The sequence below is a fragment of the Urocitellus parryii genome, chromosome 3, assembly GCF_045843805.1.
Source record: "Urocitellus parryii isolate mUroPar1 chromosome 3, mUroPar1.hap1, whole genome shotgun sequence".
Taxonomy (NCBI): domain Eukaryota; kingdom Metazoa; phylum Chordata; class Mammalia; order Rodentia; family Sciuridae; genus Urocitellus; species Urocitellus parryii.
In genome coordinates, this window is record NC_135533.1 from 110,564,336 (window position 1) to 110,587,743 (window position 23,408).

The 23,408-nt window shown below is 38.9% G+C and overlaps 1 protein-coding gene across 1 annotated transcript in view; it reads left to right on the plus strand.

Annotated features, from left to right (window-relative positions):
* Positions 1 to 23,408, plus strand: part of Egfr (epidermal growth factor receptor) — a 201,972-nt gene that overhangs the window by 149,444 nt on the left and 29,120 nt on the right. The window contains exons 15-19 of the mRNA XM_026412215.2: positions 882 to 1,039; positions 7,716 to 7,754; positions 16,203 to 16,344; positions 17,583 to 17,705; positions 18,344 to 18,442. Of these exons, the coding sequence (XP_026268000.2) occupies positions 882 to 1,039; positions 7,716 to 7,754; positions 16,203 to 16,344; positions 17,583 to 17,705; positions 18,344 to 18,442 (561 nt within the window). The remainder of the gene's footprint in view (positions 1 to 881; positions 1,040 to 7,715; positions 7,755 to 16,202; positions 16,345 to 17,582; positions 17,706 to 18,343; positions 18,443 to 23,408) is intronic.

Sequence of the window (23,408 nt, forward strand, 5' to 3'; positions counted from 1 at the left end):
CGTCAGGTCCCTCTAATACCAAATATCCCAATGTTGATAATTCTTGATTATAAATATATATATATATATATATTTGGATTTGAGCTTCAGTAGTCACATCTAAATTTAGTAAATGAAAATATTTTTTCAGAAGTTGTCGCTGCATCAGGCAGAGGTTAATAAGACTGTGTTAGATAGAGATCTAGGCTGTCAACATGGCTGCTTACAAAGTAAACCATTGGTTGATAGGTTTACAGGATGCTGAGTTAAATTTTCATCATTCTAATAGAATGGTTGGTGATATTGACTTAGTCTTCCCGGCTGTTCTAGGTCTAAGTACACTCAGCCTTTTAGAGGACAAAACTGGGACATTAGAGAGAAAAGCCCAGAGGGAAACCCTTCTTTTGTCTCATTCTCATTGCCTTATGAAGTGTGAGGCACCCAACTCAAGCAGGAACTAAGGCAGGAGGAATACTGGAGCTCAGGAGTTTAAAACCAGCCTGGGCAACACAGCAAGATCCTGTGAGGGGAAAGAAGGGGAGGAGAACTGGGCAAGAAGGCCCTGGGCTCCATCCCCAGCACCACAAAAATAAATAAACAAACAGAGAGAAAAATCAAGATGGTTTTGACCTGGAAAGATGCCTATGATGAGTCAAGTAAAATGCAACAAAGTACATCGTCTCTTTTATGTCTATGTATGTTCCATGCATTTGAAGTCAGAAAACTACACTGAACTTTACAGTGAGGTCATATCAAGCAAGAGCATTCACAGAACTTGTTTTCTGATATATGGAAACTTCTATATATCATTTTGGCTCACACTAAATATCTTAAGTAAAAAGTTATTCCCATTTTGAAAAAGAAAGAGACATACATAAATATTTTTCTGTGCTTTGGTGCAGGGACCAGACAACTGCATAAAGTGTGCCCACTACATTGATGGCCCCCACTGTGTCAAGACCTGCCCAGCTGGAATCATGGGAGAAAACAACACCCTGGTCTGGAAGTATGCAGATGCCAACCGTGTCTGCCACCTATGCCATCCAAACTGCACTTATGGGTGAGTGGGGCTTGGATGCCCATAACAGAATGTAGAAACAGAAAATGTTTCCTAACTTGCAAATTTACATGTTGAAAACACCTCCCCAATCTCCTGGCCATGGATTATAGAGGTTTCTATCAATCCATTACACAGGTGATGGTCTTATATCCATTTTAGCAGCAGCAGCACGATTGAGTAGGTCTTGATACTGATAGGAATATCTCTTTGTCTCTCAGGATGTTTGTCACTTGGAGACTCTGTTCCACAGTGCTTCCTGTCCAAACAAGAGAGACTAAGTGATAGGTGGAAAGAGCTGAGTTCTCAACAGCTGTCACCTCTGCCTCTCTCTAGGTTACTAGGGTCCCAGTGTGCATTGATTTTTTTTTTTTTTGGTGTTTTGCAATTACATTGTCTGGAATATTGCTTACAAGTACTATCTTATAACTAGTTGATTATTAAGCTGTTACCAATTTTGCTGCAATCAGCAGAAGTATTTTGATTGTATGTGTCTTGTTTACTGGAATAATAAATTTGGCAATCAAACTGAACTACATCTGGCAATCAAAAAGAAGTTGAGTTGCCATCTATACCATTTCATGTTTCCTTGTATTTCTTAAAATCTTCAATCTTGTTTGGCCCTATTCCTCTTTCTCTCTCTAGATCCATCCAGTATTAGTTGGGTGCCCTTAGGCAGGTGTCTTAGATTCTCCGGGCCTCTCTTTATCTGTGAATTGGAATAATAATACAACATACCTAACAGAATTTTTATAATTATGAGTTAAGGTGTCTAGTGTACTTAAAACAGTGCCTGGAACACAGTGAGCACTCGATTAATGAATAGTAGCATGGATGATGGTGGTGGTAATGAAGTGATGGTAACTATGTTGGTGACAGTAGCAATGGCAGTGATTGTGATTCAGACAATTATGATGAGTAGTCAGTTCTCTAGGAACACAATCATATCATCCCCCAATGATATTTTCATCTCTTTTTCAAAAGTTTCAAATTGTAGAACTGGGGATGTAGCTCAGTGGTAAAGTGCTTACCTAACATGCATGAGGCCCTGGGGTCAATCCGCACAACTGCTAAATAAGTAAATAAATAAAAAATTCAGATTGTGTTACATGGGCCAGAATTTCCAGAATAATATCTGACACAATGGAAGTGAACATCAGAGTTTTACATTTGACAGTGACTAGAATGGTTATGTCACAATATTAAGAACATCTGCTGTTAATTTGAGATACTAATTATCTTGTTAAGGAAATAGTCACCTAAACTATTTTTTTTTAATAGTGAAGTACTATGGAATGGACTTTGAATTTTGCCAAATATCTCTTTGGTCACAATTTAATACTCTTCATATTTTGTCCCTTTTGCCATATCAGCATGCGGGTTATAGTGGCCAATTTGTAAACTCTGCAAAGCATATTATAAATTGTGCTTTGCATAAAAGAACCCAGATAGCCAAAGCAATCATGAGCAAACACAGCAATGCTGGAGGCATCTCAATATCTGATTTCCAAAGATATCAAGAGCCACAGAAATAAAAACAGCATAGTATTGCCATAAAAACAGACATGTAGACCCATGGAATAGAACAGAGGATCCAGAAATAAACTTCCACATCTGCAGCCATGTTATTCTTGACAAGTTGCTAAAAACCTATGTTGGATAAAAGAAAGTCTCTTTAACAAATGGTGCTGGGAAAACTGAGAATCTACAAGTAGAAGATTAAAACCAGATCCTTATCTCTCACCCTGTCCAAAAATCAACTCCAAATGGATCAAAGACCTTAATTTAAGAGTTGAAATTTTGAAATTGCTAGAAGAGAATAGAGTGGCAACACTTTAGCATGTAGGTAGAGGCAAAGAGGAAATAAAAGCAAGAATTGACAAATGGGATTAAATCAAATTAGAAAGCTTCTACACAGCAAAGAAAGCAATTAACAGAATGAAGAGACAGTCTATGGAATGGGGAAAATATCTTTGTCAGCTATTATCTGACAGAATATTAATGTCCGGAATATATAATGAACTCCAAAAATGATCAACAAGATTGATAATTATCCCAACTAATACAATCAATTACCTGGCAGATGATCTGAACAGACACTTCTCAAATAAAGAAGTACAAATGGCCAGTAAACATGGAAAAAAATGCTCAACATCTTTAGCCATTAGAGAAATTCAAATCAAGACTACATTGAAATTCCATTTCACCCTAGTTACAACAGCTATTATTATAAAAATTAAAAAATAACAAACACTGTTAATGATGTGGAGAAAAAGGAACCTTTATATAGTGGGAATGTAAACTAGTGGAGCTGCTATGGAAAACAGTATGGAGGTTCCTCAAAAATATAAAACAAGAACTACCATAAATCTAGCTATACCACTCCTGGATATATACCAGAAGGAATAAAGTCAGCATCCTGAAGAGATCCCTAACACCCATGTCTATTGTAGCACTATTCATACTTGCCAAGATTTGGAATCAACCTTGGTGTACTTCACAGATAAATGAGTAAAGTGTGATTGATACACACACACACACACACACACACACACACACACACACACATACACACACACAATGGAATATTATTCAGCCATATAAAACAACAAAACCATGTGATTTGCAGGAAAATGGACAGAACTGAAGACCATCGTGTTGAGCAAAATAAGCCAGATGCAGAAAAACAAACATCACGTATTTTTCTCTCATATGTGGAAGCTTAAAAAATAAAACAAAACAAAAACATAAAAAACAATGATGACCTAAAAGTAGATGAGAGACTATTAGCGAAGGGGAAGGGGGGACTCAGGAAACATAAGGAGAGGGGAGGGCAAAAAGAGTGTAGATGGGAGAGTGGATATTATAAAAAATATGCTGCATATTAAGTATAGAAATCTTACAATGAAATCCATTCATCTAAAAAATTAATATGTTAATATTTATAATTTTAAAATTTAAAAAATAAATTATGCTTTGCTGTTTTTCACCATCTATTTTTATAAGCGATTTTGGAGCAGAATCTCTACAAAAGAACTATATTAGTGTATTATGTGGAGAAAAAGGAACTCTTAGGCACTGTTAGTGTATTTGTACATATTAATTAAATGTGTGTTTTTCTCCTTTATTCTGTGTTTCAGAAATTAGTGCATATATATGTCTCTTTGTCTATGAATGTGTAATTGTTGCCCTTTGTGGGGATCCAGAAAGTCTTCAGGAGTTGGACTTTTCAGTACATTTACCTAGAAAAATAAGCACATTTTGAAATGTAGGAAAAAGGAATTTAGTCAAATTTTTTTAAAATACTAGTGATCGTTTATTTTAATATTTTTCTATGTTTTTTTCCTGATTCTTGGCATTTTTGTTGGGAGAACATATAATTTTATATGATCTTATTATTACTACCAGTATTTTCTCTCAAAGTCATTAATTACATAGGAATTACATGATAGAAATAGATGTAACTTCTAAAATATGGAGAAATGTTGATGAGGGTAAAGGAAAATAAGGAAACCTTTCTTTTCCTGAATATTTATGAGGTGCATAGACTTATCAGCACAGTGTTTCTCTAAGTTCTCAGAAAGAGGTATTTCTTTGCCCATATTTATGGGGAAAGAAATACTTAATGGGGCTCAGTAATCATCTCAACTCATGAACCAGTGGAGTCTGATCCCTCACCATAGCATAGGACCTTGACTGATCCCAAGAACCACACCCTTCCAGCATGACAGGTGTGGCCACCCAGTGCACGGATAGGAATACTGGAAGCATATCCATTTTAAATGGAATCACATTTTCATATCAAGTGGCAAGGTATTTGAGACTTCACCCATAAATTTGAAATTTTTATCCTTATAAATTAAATTAGATAATATGAAATTTGCCTGCTTTTAAATCATATGCAACAAAAGGTACATGGTAATGTAATTTAAATGTAAATTCCTTACAAAAAAAGAGAGAAAAAAATGAGTGGAGGACAGAGAATAATTTTTCTGAGAGAATATAATGATAACCTAATCTGGCCTCTTTGACTTCATATCAGGAATCAAAAGGCAAGAAATGGTATATTCAGCTTTCCCAAAGAGCTCCTAATCTGTGACACTTAAATGGATATGCTTCCAGGATATCTACCCATGCACTAGGTGGCCACACCTGTCATGCTGGAAGGGTGTGGCTCTTAGGATCATTCAAGGTCCTGTGCTGTGGTGAGGGATCAGACTCCACTGGTTCATGAGTTGAGATGATTACTGAGCCCCATTAAGTGTTTCTTTCTCTCTGGAAGTACCTGTCCTGACTCTATCCTCTTCAAATGTAAACTGGTCTTTCCCTCTGAGCTTCTTGGTTGTAGCTCCCTGTTAGCAATCTCTGTGGTTTCTTTCCAGTATACCTTCAGAGGCTGCATAAGACCCCGCCTCTTGTCCAAACTGCAATTTCAATCTGCCCTTGCTTAGCATAATGTTCCCACTACATCACATTTGACAATTAAGAGCTGCTGAAAGACATTGTGGTGGGAAAAGAGGGTGGGAGGATATTTTGAATAAGGCCTGTTTTTATCAGTGGCCGGTTCATTACAGAATGCTCTCTATTTTGAGTATCTTAATGTTCCCAGAAGGTAATAGATGGAAATAAGGAGGCTTCCCTGTATATTTCACTGCCTGAAGGCACCTGTGTGTTTCATTTATGGGTGAAATCTTGAAGGCGTGGCAGAAGCAAGACTGTTGTACCTGACACTGAGGAAAAATGCAGGAGCCCCAGCCATTAAAACCAAGAAGAGTAGGGTATAGAGATCAGAGCCAATTACTGGCACCTAAGGAATATGGATAGAAAGTGTTTACAACAGTCTAGAGATATTATTCACTCATATCCAAAAGTCTCCCTGGTGCCCTTCATATATATAAACCACAGTGTGATAATGATGGTAATCTGTTCCACTACAATGGGACCCTCGCTGCTCAGGAGTAATCTGTAAGGCAGTCCTGTATGATCTGCATAGAGAATGACTCAATTGAATGATCTGGGTGGGGCCAGTGCCTGTCCTGCCTTTCTGTGTCTGATCATCACAGCCATCTTGCTGCCTTTCAGACTCATACCTTTTCTTATCTGTCCCTCCAGCATTCCTTTCTGCCTCTCCTTCATGTGGACTACCAGGTTTCTATTATTATACCTCCTATCCAGTGTCTCCCTTAATTTTTTAGGGTTCCTTCCTTTTCTAGCATGCTGTCTGTAACCTGATTCCCATCTCAGGAGCAGCCTGTGCTCCATTCCATCACTGCTGGATGTTTGTTCAAAGTTCAGCTTTCCTGGGAGGCCAGCAAAGACTCCACACTGCCACCCTATTCCTGCTTCAGTATGGCTCCAGTGTATGTGTCTCATGTTGGCTCCCTGCCCTCCCCTATCTATCTTTTTTTTTTAATTTTATTTTTTTTATTGGTTGTTCACAACATTACAAAGCTCTTGACATATCATATTTCATACATTAGATTGAAGTGGGTTATGAACTCCCAAATGCAGATTGCAGAATCACATCGGTTACACATCCACAATTTTACATAATGCCCAATTAGTAATTGTTGTATTCTGCTACCTTTCCTATCCCCTACTATCCCCCCTCCCCTCCCCTCCCATCTTCTCTCTCTACCCCATCTACTGTAATTCATTTCTCTCCTTGTTTATTTTCCCATTCCCCTCACAACCTCTTATATGTAATTTTGTATAGCAATGAGGGTCTCCCTTCATTTCCATGCAATTTCCCTTTTCTCTCCCTTTCCCTCCCATCTCATGTCTCTGTTTAATGTTAATCTTTTCTTCCTCCTCTTCCTCCCTGCTCTGTTCATAGTTGCTCTCATTATATCAAAGAAGACATTTGGTATTTGATTTTTAGGGATTGGCTAGCTTCACTAAGCATAATCTGCTCTAAGCAAGGAAGAAAAGGAGTACAAACAATGCAGGACAGCCTAAATATTCAGGAGGACCTAGAGTCATCAGAAAAATGGTCATATAAAGAACTCAAGGAACACCTTAGACAGATGGAATGGAACCTTAAAGAGGATACGAGACAGCAAATTCAAGCAGCGAAAGAACACATTGAGAATGAATTACATAAACAGATAAAAGAAGAAGTTAAGCATCTTTATCAGGAGATAGAGATTATAAAAAATAATCAAATAATAATTCTAGAAATGAAGGAAACGATAAACCAAATTAAAAACTCAATTGAGAGTATCACTAACAGAGTAGAGCAAGTAGAAGCCAGAACGTCAGATAATGAAGACAAAATATATCATCTTGAAAAGAGTGTAGACAACTCAGAAGGGCTGGTAAAAAATCACGAGAGGTAAATAGGGAGCTTACCTCCCCTATCTATCTTAACATCTACGGCCAGCTATGAGATAGCTGGTCTGTGTCAAAAGTGGACTATATGTGAAAATATTCCAATAATGACCTGACTGCTTTGTTCAATTCCCTGTACAAAGAAGACACTCATGAATATTTCCTTCATGGATGATCAAATGAGTCAAATACATACTACATAAATTAGTAATCACCACCCCAGTATTGAGATGCAATGTAATGATTTGAGAGCAATTTGCTGCACATTGCTTATAAGTTAATTTTTTTTTAAATCTCCACAAAACAAATGCCAAAGAGTTAGAATGTATTTGTCTTTTATTGCCCACAGATGTGCTGGACCAGGGCTTCAAGGCTGTACAATAAATGGGTAAGTATCAGTTTGGGATCCAATGGACCTCCTCAAATATTACCAAAAGTCATTTCTGATTGTCCCGGAGCCTTGTCAGTTTCTTAAGCCTTCCCTTAGTCAGCCCAAGGTCCCCAGCAGAAACTGCCTTGCTGATTCCACCTTCCTGTCCCCTATCAACTTTGTTCTTCAGTGGAAGGGATGCAGGAAGGGTTAGGCCTGGGCCTTCTCCATAGGAATTGGTACCCATGGCTAGCCACCTCTTTATACATACCTCTCTCTGGCTTCAGCAGTTACACCAGTTTTCCTTAATCTTACTATCTCCCAACTTCTACTCATTTTTTCCCCACTAAATCAATATTATCACAAACCTGTGTTTAAATGACTTTTCTATTAAATGACAAAGATCCAGCTTGGAGGGAATTTTCTTTCTTTGATTTATTTTCAAAACACATTGTCCAACAATGACAAATGGACTTCCTTTGACATTTCAATTCTGATCAGTTTGCCATTATTGCCGGATGCACTGAGAAAAACAAAATCACAAATTCCTGTTCAGACTTAACTGGGAAAGAGTGGTATCATCAATCAGCATCGTCTAGTGAAGAGTTGGAGAATCATGCACAAAACATCTCTTTGCCATTTCTGAGAAAACTCTAGCCAAACTCCCAAGGAATGGGTGCCATTCTGATTATGTTGACAAAATCCTTCCACTTACTGATCTTGTAAGAGTGATCCACTTTACCCTTTGAATATAGCCCTTGCTGATTTCTTTTCCTCTTTTCCCTCTCCCCTCCCCTAACCTGAAGGCAGGGAACTAGATTACTTTATCTGTTCTCCACAGCAAAGAGATGTCACCAGAAGAACTAGGAAGTGACTATCTCCCAAATTAACAAGTGAATTTCAACATAATATTCAGGCCAAGCTTGGGGCCCCCTGTCAGGGCACACCTGGAATGTAGCCTTTGAAGAGTTTCTTTAAAACTCCTGTTTTCTCTGATGGGCAGAACCACAGCCTCTGGAACTGGAGTCCCCTGTGTTTCTCCTTTGCTAGCAAAGCAATAAACCTCCTTTTTCTCAAAACTGTATCCTCTTCCTAAATTGGCATGAATTGGCACTGGGGACAAGGACTGAGCTTTTGGTAACAAATGTTTTTCAACTTCAGCCTACTCATCTGCCCCAGACCTGATAGTTGTAGCTGGTGGCTTCTGCCACCAGGTGAAACATTAAAGAGAAATAAGGCAATTTCTGAGACATAGGATCTCTTCCATCCCCATCTCTTCACTGAGCCTACAAGGACATACAACAAAACTTTTCCTGTCTTTAGACTACAATCTCAGTGATGAGTAGAGGCAAAAATAACTGAAACAGGGACAGACCTTGATAGATGAGTGATTCTTTTATTGAGCAGCAGAAGGGCACATTTTCAGGAAAGAAAATGACGATGGGCTACAACATGGGTCTGAGTTTTGTAGGGTTCAGCAGAGCCCGGTCATGGGATGAGTTGGTTCGGCAGGCTCATTTAGGGTGAGACAGGAGGGGAAAGTAGGGAAGTTCCCTGGGGCCTCTTTTACTAGGGTCATCAGGTGGGAGTCAGGTGTAAGTTCCTTTTGTGTTCTCCCCATTTTCCCTTCCTGCCTTCCCTCCAGCTGAAGCCTGAGCTTCTGAATGACCAAAGCTCCCAATTTACCACAGACATCTCCCTACACACAAGTGGCAGGAAGATGGGTAGGGGAATAGCTGTAGATAGGGGAGTGCCTGGGGTTTATTCTCCATGTCCTTCATTCCAGACTCTGAAAGAGGTATGATTAATTGGGGCAATGTCATTATATCTAGCTATTTCCTGCTGAGAAGAAAAATTACCTTTCAGGATACTGGAAGAGGATATAGAGCCGAGCCTCTGGCTTGGGCTGAAGAGGGATATACATGGAAGAGGATTTGGGGTCACCATAGGCAATCTTTTCCCATAGTGGTTTCTAGGAATCCAATTGTGAATGCAGAAGTATAATGGCTTTTTAAAAAAAATTATAGATGGATATAATATCTTTATTTAAATAGTTTATTCATTTTTATGTGGTGCTGAGGATCAAACCCAGTGCCTCACATGTACGAGGCAAGTACTCTGCCACTAAGCCACAACCCCAACCCAGGATAATGGCATTAAAGTGTCCCTGGGAAGCAGATCAAGCCAAACAGGTCACTTTACTAAGAAGTTGTCTCTGTGTGAATTTAAGGATACAGGGAAGAAAGGTTATTATGAGGAAGATGAATATTAAAGAAGATATAAGGGAGAATAACCAAGAAATCCACCATGTTAGATCCCCCAATGAGGACCACCAGGAATCTGCCAGTTCTCATCTCTGTTGTTCCAACTGTCCCTGTAGTTATTTAACCTTATCCCTTACCAGTCCTGATTGACTGATATTGAAGCAACATCCCAAGGAAGAGACAGAAGCCACCTTGTTTGACAGTAAAGAGATTTAGTCCTGGACAATTTTTTAGGACAACAGACACCAAAGAATCCAGTTGATTTTGTAAAGTCAGTACTGAATTGGCAACCTGATGGATATCCTCAATAACCTGTTGTGACATTTTTTATTTTTTTTTTTTATTTTTTTTTTATTGGTCGTTCATAACATTACATAGTTCTTAATACATCATATTACATGGTTTGATTCAAGTGGATTATGAACTCCCGCTTTTACCCCGTATACAAATTGCTGTATCACATCAGTTACCCTTCCATTGATTGACATATTGCCTTTCTAGTGTCTGATGTATTCTGCTGTCCGTCCTATTGTCTACTATCCCCCCTCCCCTCCCCTCCCCTCCCCTCCCCTTTTCTCTCTCTACCCCTTCTACTTTTTTAAAGAAATGAATAGACATTCCTAATCCCACTGCTCCCGTGTCAATTTGGGCAGATATCTCCAGGCTTTGAGTAAGGAAATAAACTGAAGGGCTCTCTTGTGCCTGGTGTGTACATTATCAGGATAGGCAATTTTTGGTTGTTAGCTAAAACATCAGTTTGAGAAGTAAGAAAAACCAAGGTGCAGAGGCCAGTCCAATTTTTGGTAGGCAGGGGTAAATATGAGCCTTGCAAAGGAAAAAATGCCTCAGAATTTGAGGGCAACAGGACTGTGGGACTGACACAAGTGTCTATCTTAATTTCTGTTAAAAGAACTGTTTGCTGGGTGTAGTGGTGCATGCCTGTAATCCCAGTGGCTGGGAGGCTGAGACAGGAGGATCACAAGTTCAAAGCCAGCATGATGTGGCTCAGTGATCCGTAGAGTGTCCCCTGAGTTCAATCTCCAATACCCTCCCACAAAAAAAAAAAAAAAAAAAAAAGAAAAAAAAAAAAACCATTGTCCTTTCTTTTAAATGCTGGTATGGCTGTACTTTGGTTATAACTGGTTATGCTAAGTGTTCAAGATCAAGCTGGTCAATTTGACCTTGTTTCTGTCTATTGTTAAGAATCTGCTAAGTTATCTTAGGAGTTTATTCTTGTGGAACTTGACAGCAGCCTTTTAGCTTTTTTAGTGGCTATCTGCCAGGATGGGTCAGAGTCTTACTGACCATGTGGCCTCCTTTGGAAGCATCAGGGATGTCTCTCTTCTCCAATGAACCTCCTCTTTTGCAGCATGTGCACTGGTCAGCTTTCTGTTCTCCAGGGTCTCATGGATCACCCTGATTGGGAGGTCATGTGACCCAGAGTTCCAAAGCCCTTAGAGAAGTTTCTTTGTTCCCTTGATTCAAGCTGACTCAGAGGGCAAGAACCAAATATTGGATATTTTTTCTTGACCTTTAATTTCCTTAATTTTAATCTCTAAGCTTTGGTCTTAAACATCCAGCAAGCCAGTTTCACCAGTCTTGTAAGAGTACTGGGTTTTAAATTTAATGCCCATAACTTTACAGTCATTTACCTATTTTATTTAATTGGGGTCAGTATTAGTACTGGAAGTTATCCCTACATCGTGTCTGTCTATAGATGATGGCCTACTATTTCAAATTAATTCAGGTTATTATATCTAAAGTTGTACTTCTGTAAGGGACTAACAGTAACAGTTAAAGTTTACAAGGAAATTACAAAATGAACTTTACAGGAATAAAAACATATTTAATTTGTATCATATTTATGAACCAAGAAAAATAATTTTACAATCCCAAACCTTTACTTTAAACTTTAGTTTGAAGAATACCAGCTTGGTAAAATGCTCTTTTAAACCTTATACTTTAAAGACTTGAATACTTGGAAGATATGAATACAACAATATCACAATTATACTGATGTTTTTATATTAACCAAGTTTAGCTTTTAAAGAAAAATTCAGAATCTGTAATGTAATATGATACTCTAAAATAACAGCTGTTATTTCACCAGAGTTGTACAAACTCTAATTCCTTTATGACCAGTTGCTTTAAAGAATAAAATTTAACAAACACAAGCGATTACCTTGATAAGAGCAAATTATTGTTCTAAGAAATCTTTGTTACTTTAGCCCATAGAGGACTAAATTTTGGTTTATACCAGTATATTAATATTTTACCTTAGAGAAAAAAATTGGAATAGCTTTAATTAATTATGTTAATTATATTTAACCAACTTAGTTAGACACACACTATTGAAATTTACCCTTCACAAACCCTTTTGCAACTTGCTTAGACATTTTACAGCTTTTTACTTTACCACACAAAGACTTTTCACTAGAAACATTTCTTTTTTCTGGCAATTTTCATACTAAAATAGATTTCTCTATCTAGAACATCTTGGTTTTTTCCTCACTGTTGATCCTTTTCTTAATTCACACTCGAAAGCAACCCATATAAACTTCTGAATTTAGACAAATGATTTCACCTTAATAAGGTGAAATCCTTTGTTTTTATGGTACTTTAATTGAAGCCCATTTGAAACCTCTTATACTTTGCATGTAAATTACACCTGATAGAATCTTAATTCTTAATAACCTTGTCTTCAGTGAAGACACAAAGCACTCTTCAACCTTTTTTCACTTACCAATTTATGAAAACATTAATTCAAGAAGTCAAGAGTACTTGATTTTATATTTTTGCAGTTAACGTTTTAACTTTGTAATCAGATGTTTCTGATAAGCACATTTATAATTAATACCATTTATGTCAAATCTAATTTACTTATTTTTTACTGTAAATACCAAGATACCAAGTGTAGCTAACAGTACTAGCCATTTCTTCCTTGTTGGAGAAAAATTCTAGAAACAATGGATATTACATTCTAGACATTTTGTAGAAACCAACAATCTATTAATTGTCTGGCCACCTAGAAAAACATTTGAGCTAGTAATTTTAAAGACATATTTTACTCTTATTTATTTCCCGGATTTAAATTGAACTTTTTTACATCATGTGAACTAAAAGGTATTTGGATCCATTTTTTATTTAAATTTAAGTTTATGAATGTTCATTTATATGCCAATTTTGATACCATGTACATGATATATGGATACAAATCCATGTGAAGACACAACACAATGCACAAGTATGTACACATACACAAAACAAACAAGAAACAAAAACCTTGTAGCTTTTTGTAGGTTGATCTCCACTGGAATGTTATAGATGTTCCTTAAAGCCTCTATTAGATTTATTCCCAGCATCACCATGTCTAAGTCCTACTAAGGATCTTGTAAAATGACATTTTCCCAGTGTAAATGAGAGCTAACCCTTGAAGATTGGCCTCTGAACAACACAACAGAGTGCAAGAACTGCTATAGTTAGATAAAATAATAATGATCAGAAAAACATATTAATTTAGGCACACAGAATCATATGTGAATTCATCATAAAATCATGAGCTCAAAAATATAGAACTAAAAAAACAAAAACAAGTGTCCTAGAAAAAAAATAGCATGGCTGTAATTAGTAAAGGAGCATGCAGAACATCTTTATCAGATCAGGGTTTACTTTTGACTTAGATTAGAGTGAATTCAGACATTGAAAGAATAAGGTAGAGCTCTTAAATAATTAGGTAAAGATTCTCAAGGTAAAGAAGACTTGACCATTTCTTTCTTTCTTTCTTTCTTTTTTTTTTTAAAGAGGCATATTTTTTCACCCTCTGATCTCAAATACTGTAAGATCAGCAGGCCTCTGCAATTTGCATTTCAATGCAAGCCTTGGTGAGATATAGATCTGGCAGGAGCCAAGGGAATCTGCTGTTTGAGCTACTCCTCATGCTTAGGGCATTTTAACCATTTTTCCTTTATAAGATCAGTCTCCTAAGGTGTGGTTCTATAATTTATGTTTCCTCCTGAGATCAGTTTTATTCCCCAGGTGATAATCAGGCAAGGTTTGAGGGGGGGGGGGTGTCTTTTAGTTGGATTTGAATAGAGGGATGGTGGTAAGCAATTTTGGGTTGACAGGTGTCCCAAACTGTGGGTTCAATCCCAGCAAGTAAGGAATTATCAGGAGACTTAAGACCTGGCACTAAGACCAGGACCAGGCTGGAATGTATTAAAAAAAAAAAAAAAAAAAAAAAGTCATAGAAAAGGGAACAATCCCTTCAGCCCCTGCCACCTCCCAGAAAGGGACGTGTGTTTCACTGGAAGAGTTTTTAGATTGTGTAAGAGGAGGTGATGGCAAAAGAGGGGGGGGCGGCACTTGGGTGTGGGTTTTGAGGAGGGCAGGTGGGATGAGGATGCAGAGGGACCCTGAGGTCTTTAAGGAGAGTGTTCACCTGCCATTTTGGGAGCTATGAATGAGGAAGGGAGTTGTGGGTTAGTGAGGATTAGTTTTAGAGTAGAGCAGGGCTGGTATAATGAAGGCTAGAGTGAAGGTAAAAGAAATCTTGGGGATTTCATTGGAGGAAATTGTCCAAATCTTGGAGAATTTTTTGATCAAAGTTCCCGAACTCAGGCCATTGATGTAGATTGTCTAATTTGAATTGTGGCCAGATTTGGGTATTCAGCCTAATAAGGCATTTGATTTTGAGGTCAGATTGGAAGTGGAGGATTTTCAGGTTTTTATTTTTTTATTTTTATTTTTTTTATTGGTTGTTCAAAACATTACAATGCTCTTGACATATCATATTTCATACATTTGATTCAAGTGGGTTATGAACTCCCATTTTTACCACGTGTACAGATTGCAGAATCACATTCTCCATGTCCTTCAGTGAGATTTTCCATCACCACCCCACCTAGAAACTAATCAATTCAATTTTTTGTAATTTTACATCTGTGTGGGTGTGTGATTCTGGGGATTGAATCCACTCTACCACTGAAATAAGCCCTCCTGCTTCAGCCTCCAGAGTAGCTTGAATTATAGGCATGTGCCACTGCCCCCAGCAATATATACTCTTTTTAATATTTTTCTCTTCTCAATCACTCACTCTTACTACTGTGGTCCCCCATGGAACTCATACTGTGGAACAAATTATTCCTTGTATCTTCCAGTGTGCCCTTTAATATATAGTAAAAACTCATTAATTCAAACTTTATTAATTTGGGATTTGGAATGCAATGCTGGAGATGACTTTTGCCCTTTCTAAAAAGAAAAATGTTGTGAACTATCATTTTTATAAATTCATTTGACCCACTTAAAAGAAATGTGCAAGGACTTTGGCATCTTTTTAATGGACAAATGATAGTGCTAATTAATCTTTGCTATTCATTAACATCTCTACCCAAAAATAAGAATCAATTTACCAGGAACTCTATTAGAATAGACAGTAGGATAATAATTTTCATGCCAGCAATACACACACACACACACACACACACACACAAAAACAATCATTTGGTAAAGACTCCAGATACAGCTATTTATATTATTAATTCATATGGTCCTTCCTCCAGTGAGCTGAAAAAGCATACTTCTGATTTTTTTCCTCTTTCTGAAATTAGGTATGACCTTGGTAAGACACAGGAGTTAATGCACGGGGGTGTGAGGCTACGTGAAAACACTCACTGTAACAATGATGCTTTTTTGTCTAAACCCTATCACTTTACAACCCTCATCAGGCATATTCATAGAGCAGTTCACATAGCTGTGGGACCCATCTTGAAAACCAAGGACCCCTTTAGGGATCTTATTGTTTCTGGAAGGTTCTTTCACCAAACCTAGCAGGGAGACAATATCTTCACTTGAACCGGCATGTTCTTGGAAAGAACAAAATACAGATTCATATAAAAAGCATTATTAAAGTCTGAATCATTTTTTAAATTGTATGTTTTCTTAATCAGTAGATTAAAAAAAATTGTCACCATGTGGAGAGATGAGACCTCAGTTTACAAAGTGAAAAACGGGGGGCTAGGCTGGGAAGAGAGAAGCTGAAAATGTTGGAAATATTGTCCTAGGAATCAGTGAGGTGACTTTTCTCCCTTTAGAAGCTACACAATATCCCACTTTCTGAGAAAATATTAAATGACGTTAATGTGTCAAAAAGTGCAGGAAATGTGAAGCAAACCTCAATCTTTCTTGTCTTTCCATTTTATTCCAGACCCAAGATCCCATCCATTGCCACTGGGATTGTGGGTGGTCTCTTCTTGCTGGTGATAGTGGCCCTTGGGATCGGCCTTTTCATGAGAAGGCGTCACATTGTCAGGAAGCGCACGCTGCGTAGACTGCTTCAGGAGAGAGAGGTGAGTGCAGGAGCCTGGCTCTCTTGGGGCCAGAAGCACCATTAGGAACCAACACTGCTCTAGAGAGAAAAAAGAATCTTCCTTTGAGAATTTGTAACTTGCAATTTTGTATTTTGGTTGTTGTTTCAGTCAGTTTTCCATCACTATAACAAATACCTGAGTTAATCAACTTATAAAGAAAAAAAAGTTTATTTGACTCACATTTGTGGAGCTTTTAGTCCATGATCAGTTGGCCCCATTGTTTTGGGCCTATGTTAGCACATCATGGTAGAAGCATGTGGCAGAATAAAATCACTCACTTCATGTTAGGAAGTGAAAAAGAGAGAAAGAAGAGACCAGGGTCCCACTGTCTCCTTCTTCTAATACACACCCCCAGTGACATATAGACCTCCCACTAAACTTCATTTTCTAAAAGTCTCACCACCTCCCAATAGTACCATGGGCCAGAGACTAAGCCTTCAACACCTGGACCTTTGAAACACTTCTCCAAACAACAGCAAATATATAATTATATTATTATGATTATTTGTTATAATGGAAGAATGAGAAAAAAAAATTCTTAGGTATCCAGTTCTACTCAGTTACATTTTGTTACCTCTAGACAATGAAATCTAAATGTTTCTGGGTTAAGTCCTATGAAATGCTTACAAAGCGGAGTAGAGGCCCAAGATGCAGAACCTCTGTGTATACATAGGAGGAGGCTTAGCAAGAGATGACTACTTGTAAACAAGCCACTGTGGTCAGATAAGATGTCACTCTGGAAAAGGCCACCATCCACACCAGTGGCTGCTCCTTTAAGCTCTGTTTGAGATTGGTGTGATCCTTCACACAGCCTGAAGCTGGCATCTGTGTCCAGCACTGTGGTAGAAGCCAGTGCCCCTCATAAGCATAATGGCATTTTGTGTTGGGGACCCACAAATGACAAAAATGACCACCATATACAAATTTTCCTCACCAGTTTTTCAGTCTAGCTAGTTGGTGTGAAAACAGAAATAGAAATTGCATTTGTTGAATGTGGATATATCAGAGAAGCTCTGTTCCTATCGTGTTTTATCAAGTTCTTTAAAGAAAGTGTCCATTTGTCCTTTTGAACAAGCAGGGTGAGTGCTCTATACTAAAAGGTGACCACGTGTTTTTGGATTCTGGCTGCTCGTGCTCTGGACCCATCTAGCACCCACATTGCTGTTGGTGTGGTGCCTTGAACTAGCATCTTAGATCTGTTCCCTTCTCTTTCACAGCTTGTGGAGCCTCTGACGCCCAGTGGAGAAGCCCCCAACCAAGCTCTCCTGAGGATCTTAAAGGAAACAGAATTCAAAAAGATAAAAGTGCTGGGCTCAGGAGCATTTGGCACTGTGTATAAGGTAACAACCATGGGGACAAGTAAAACCCCGGGGCTCACCATGACCCAGTCAGTGACAAGTCCTCAGTGTGTCACTGATTTTCATCATCTCTTCTCTTTGCTTGGCTGAGGGCTTGGGAAACTCCAATGTTTTTCCAAGTCATTGAGAGGAAATCTTTTATAGCCACAATGCAAATAAGTGGTCTTTGGGGGCCAAAAGCATTGTTAAAGATGGTATTGACCTTTCGAGGGGAGTGTGGTACAGGCAGGAGGCTGTAGCAGGTGAATATAGAAGGGGAGCTGCCTGTCATTGCATTAAGCATCAAAATAAAGCCCAGGTCAGAACAGGATCTTCCTAATATGCTTCATTCCTTTTCCTGTTTGCTTAAAATCCGGTTTTAGTTAGGTCTAGATTCAAAGCATCTTAGAATTCTGGACTAAGTGATCCACACTGACTTCACAACTGGCCCAAGCAGGTTTTGTACTCTGATTCATGCACCTGATAGCTAAAGAGAGGCTTAGAAGTCACAGTTGGCCTTGCAGTGTAGAGCTGTGGCTCCACTTAGGATTGTCACTAATAAAATCCTTCTAGCACACAAGACAACATATTGCACGGTGTGATAATCACCAATTAATGTCTTCTCTTTCTCTTGATCTCAGGGACTCTGGATTCCAGAAGGTGAGAAGGTTAAAATTCCAGTAGCAATCAAAGAATTAAGAGAAGCCACGTCTCCAAAAGCCAACAAGGAAATTCTTGACGTAAGTATCTGCTTTGTTCTCTAGTTGTCCACAGGATGGACATCAGAAGCCGCCTTTTCTGGTGTCAGCATCAGGTTGCTTTATTCTAAGTGTTTACTTTTCGTATCTTTTTCCTCCTAGCCATAGTGCATTTATTTCCCTCCTCTTGTGGAAAAGATCCTTCCATTATGTTATCCAGAGATGGCTGGGAATCTCAGGAGCCTGTTGACACTAGTTTCTTTACATACATTACCACAGTAAATACTCATGATGAGCCTGTGACATAGATATTATGTTCAGTATTTTTTGGATAAAAAAAAATGGTGCCATAAAGAAACTCACCCAGCTTCTAATGTCTGGGATAGGCATAAAACCCTTCATGATTTTTTTAAATATATTTTTTAGTTGTAGATGGACACAATATCCTTATTTTGTTTATTTTTATGTGGTGCTGAGGATTGAACCCAATGCCTCACACATGCTAGGCAAGCATTCTGCCCCTGAGCTACAATCTCAGCCCCAAACCTTCATGATTTCTGACTCTGAAACTCATGTTCAGCTTGCTTTTCTGAAGTATCTTATCTTTAAAATGGCTTTTATTGATGGTGCCTAAGATTCACAATATAATTCCCTCTTCATGAACTGCTGACCACATTCTGTACTTTCTCACAAGGAAGAGGCTAGTTGAAAGGGGACAGCCTGAAGTAGGACAGAGCCCTCTTCAGTATTGGCCTGGCTTGTTATGAGTTATTGGAAGCTCCTGCTCTTGTTCTGAGACACACACACAGCATGTGAAATAGGAGATATGGAGGGCCTACCCAGTAGGTTGGAAAACAGAGTCAAAGAAAAGGAAAAATGTCTGCCTCTTGCTGCAGAAATTTAGACAATTTAGCGATCTTACAGCCAAAGACAAAAGCCATATAGTATTATCGTCAATTTACAGATCTATAATAAGTGAGGCAAATATGAGCCTTTTAAAATTGTGCTTAGATGTGATGCATTTTCCAGTGGCAAAACCCTCTGCCCTTTAATTTTCTCTGGGCAGCTTTCTCTCTCTTTTTTTTTTTTTTTCTAGTGGGGAAATGAACGCCACATGGGTACACTCCTAAATGAAAGATGATATATTAATATAATGTAATAGAAAATCTTACACGTGGATGACATACTTATCAAGCAAAATTATCTTTCACTTTAATGGTTTACAAATCAGTGTCGAGTCCTGTTAATGTGATGTCAAGTTTTGTTAACCACAAAAAAAAGAATAAGCAGACAAGGATTTGTGAAGTCTTTTCACTTAAAACCTCTAACCCTTAACCTCTACTGTTAAAAAGAGTACCTTTTGCCAAATTTGCTTCCTTTGTTAATTTTCTGTTCATTCAAGACATTCTAATAAACAACCCAGAACATACATTTCAACAATATTTATAAGGTAGAATAAGGAAAGCTCGAAAGTATTCTAAACAATAGCTATGCTTTGGGAAGGAAGTAGTTTTCACTGAAAATTTTCTCCCTTCTCCCAGGACCTTTTAATGAAGGAAATCTGTGTTTCTGTGGGTGGAGATGGGGTAGATGAGGGATAAAGGAAAGGTTTAAAATATCGCAAGGTCCTATTTTGCCTCATACTCATCCTTTCACCTGGTCTCCTCCCCGCTCCCCATTATTTTTATTTCCTTCTCCCACTTTGTTTCTTCATTCTCGTCATCTTTGGTCTTCTCTTCAAATATCAGATGTTATGACTGTGGCACTGGATGATAAACTTGAGGCTTTCTCATTTGCTTGTCCTAAGGCTCAATCTCCTGGGCGCTCCCACATTTTCCTGGCAGTGTGGAGTCATGTGCTGGTGCTGGAAAGCACCCTCTGGAAATCAGGAACGTTGAAGGAGGTAGTTTCTGCTAAAAGAAACAAAGCCAGAGATGCTAAGGCCAATTTCAACAGTGTGCTAAATAGCACATTAATTCTGTGACAAGGCATCCCATGGGCCAAGTATTTTTTATTTTTAAATACTGGCTGTACTCATACATGGTTCCAAAGACCCAGTACTCTGTGGTCCACCATGGGCTGTTTTACATGGCTGTTTTACACTGTTTTACATGGCTGTCAGTGGCTTAGTTAACTGTTAAAGTTTTTAAATATGGGGGGCACCTATTCTTCACTCAAAAGATTAGACATAGGCCTTTTCTTAGGAGTTTAGAGTCTAGTGGAATTATTTTCCTTATTCATAACATAAAACAGTTCAAAAATGAAGGAGAGCCAGGTGTAGTGGTGCACACCTGTAACCCAGCAGCTGGGGGGGTGGGGTGGGCGGGAGCTGAGGCAAGAGGATCACGAGTTCAAAGCTAGCCTCAGCAATTTAGTGAGGCGCTGACCAACATGGCAAGACCCCATCTCAAAGTAAAAAATTATAAGGGCTTGGGATGTGGCTCAGTTGATAAGTACCCCTGAATTCAATCCCTGCTGCCAAAAAAAAAAAAAAAAGAAAGAAAGAAAGAAGAAAAATAAATGTTGATAGGCAGCAAAGAAGGCCCAATAATCATTGCCAGCAATAAGGACAAACATAATAGATTCTTAAGGTCACCAAAACCTCAGGGACAACCCAGTGGTAGGACTTGGGCAGCAGCCACCAGGGTCTCCAAGTGTGAGCTCTGCCTGCCTGGGTGGCTTGTGCTGAGATTGTTGTGGAATACCAAGCATACTTGGTGTAGGTCACGGTGCACCTTCACGATTTCCAAGATAAACAGTAAAGAACAAAGCTCACTTTAACTTCTGCACATGCTGAGCAGGGCACACAACAACAGTGTTCCCATTGTGCCCTGGGGAGGCGGGGCAGGAAGTGACGACTCAGCTCTGTTGGTCTTTCAGGTTTTAGTAGGACCAGGACCTGGCAAGCTTCCAAACTCTGTGTGGCCTGACACCCACACCCCCTGCTCTGTTCCCAGTTCCTGGTTCCAGATCAGCCCCTTGCCGACCCACAACAGATGGGCTGCTGAGAGTGCTCCACTTTGCAGATTTTTCTCCCCTTTAAAATGAATACAATATGTACTCAAATCTCAACCAGATCTTGAGAAAATAGGAACCTCCAGAGGATTTCTTTGGTGTTATGGTTGTACAGCTTCCCAGACTCCGGGGAGAGATGTGATTTGTGCTTTTATGTCAATCCCATGGCTTATTAATTTTTCCATAGACTTTCCAGTTTAAATTTAGGGTAGGCAATGGAAAAGGAATGCAAAACAGATTTATATATGGGTTTCACATGTGTGTGTGCACACACGTGTGCCACCTAAAGCTTTCAGGCAGCCCATAAAACAGAGCACCTGAAAGACATCATCATTTGCTTCCATATGCAAAGAGATGCCCTAGGAGCACCTGGTGCTACACATGTGCTGAGCGGGTGGACCATGGAGAGAAGCCCACTGGCCCAGGGGTTAGGAGACCCAGATGTGGGCCCATTCCTGACACTAAGAAGTAGTATACCCTCAGGTTGGCCATTCATTTCCCTAGGCCTCAGTCTCTTCTGACAATGTTGACCTCAAACACAATGCACTTGCTGGCCCCATTCAATTCTCTGACATTTGCAAGCACTTTTTCAAGATTAAGGATATTTTCAAGGACCCCAGAGTCAACAGGTATTAAATATCTACTCTGCTCTTTAATGTTGTAATATTGTTTTTATAATAGAAAATATTCATATCCTGCTTAAAAATTAAATTATGTTTATAATAGAAAAATGCATATCCTGCTTGAAAATAGAGACCATAAACAATCAAGAAAGTATCTCCTATTTGTTAGAGGATGGGTTTTGAGGCAACAAATAAGGAAACATTTGCTGGTGTGATCTAGTACTATCGAGTGCCAGCTATACTCTAAGCATATGCTGCTAGGTATGAGAATGTAGCCCATCTCTTGAAAACTTGGTGGGGGAAGGACCTGTTTTAAATTACACAGATAAGTATAGATTAGGATGTGTTCTCCAAAGCAGTGGCTCTGCAGCTTCATCAAGAATCTCCCAAGGGCTTGTTCAAAGAAATGGCATCTCGCTTCTAGGCCTAAGGGGAGCTGCAAGAATTTACCTCTTACAAGTTCTCAGGCAATGCTGGGACTGCTTCCCTGAAAAAAAAAAAAAAAAAAAAAAAAAAAAACTGCAAGATGCCAGGGAAGTTTTAATGGGGAGTCAGTGAGGTTCCTGAGAAAATCAGGAGGGCCTTTGGGGACAGAGGCTCTCCAGTGGAAGAGACCTGAGGGGAGAGCAGGCAGCAAGAGTTTCCCAAGAATGGTGAGGACCCAGGGAAGGGTTCAAGGCAAGAAAAGTGCTGTGATCATATTTGTGTTTAAGTACATATACAGGGGCTGTGGATATGTAGCTCAGTGATTGAGCATGTACCTAGCATATGCATGCCCCTAGGTTTCATCCCTAGTACCACAAAGTATAGATAGATAGACAGATAGACCTGCATATTTTCATACACACACATACACAATAAATAAATAAATCTAAATTTTCACACAAATACACACACATATGCCCTCTCCCTACCATCCTCACCATGACTGTCTTCTGTCTTCAACCCTATGTTCCAGTCTCCTTGCCCAGTTTATGCCACATACCTGAGCATCCCTGGCCTCACCTTGTCTCTTGGGCTACACTCTAAACACAGCAGTTGCTGAAATATGGAAAGGAACCTCTGATCACATTCTCTTGCAGTTCATGTTGTCTCTTTCACATCCAAATAAAAGGTCACCACCATTTGTATTTTAAAGGGAAAGAGAATTTATGGGTGGAAATTGAGGGTTCCCTAGTTCTCAGTTAGACACAAGAAAGGATCCCATTGTGCACATGATTGCAAATAAATGAAGCTTTCTCAGCCTAAGAATAGCAGAAGGGTTAAAATAAAGTCTATATTCATGGATCTGTCAAAGTCTCCTGCCTTGGCAGTCAGCCTAAATGAATGGGGCAGGAATGGATGCATTATGCAGAGCAGCATGTTTTTCC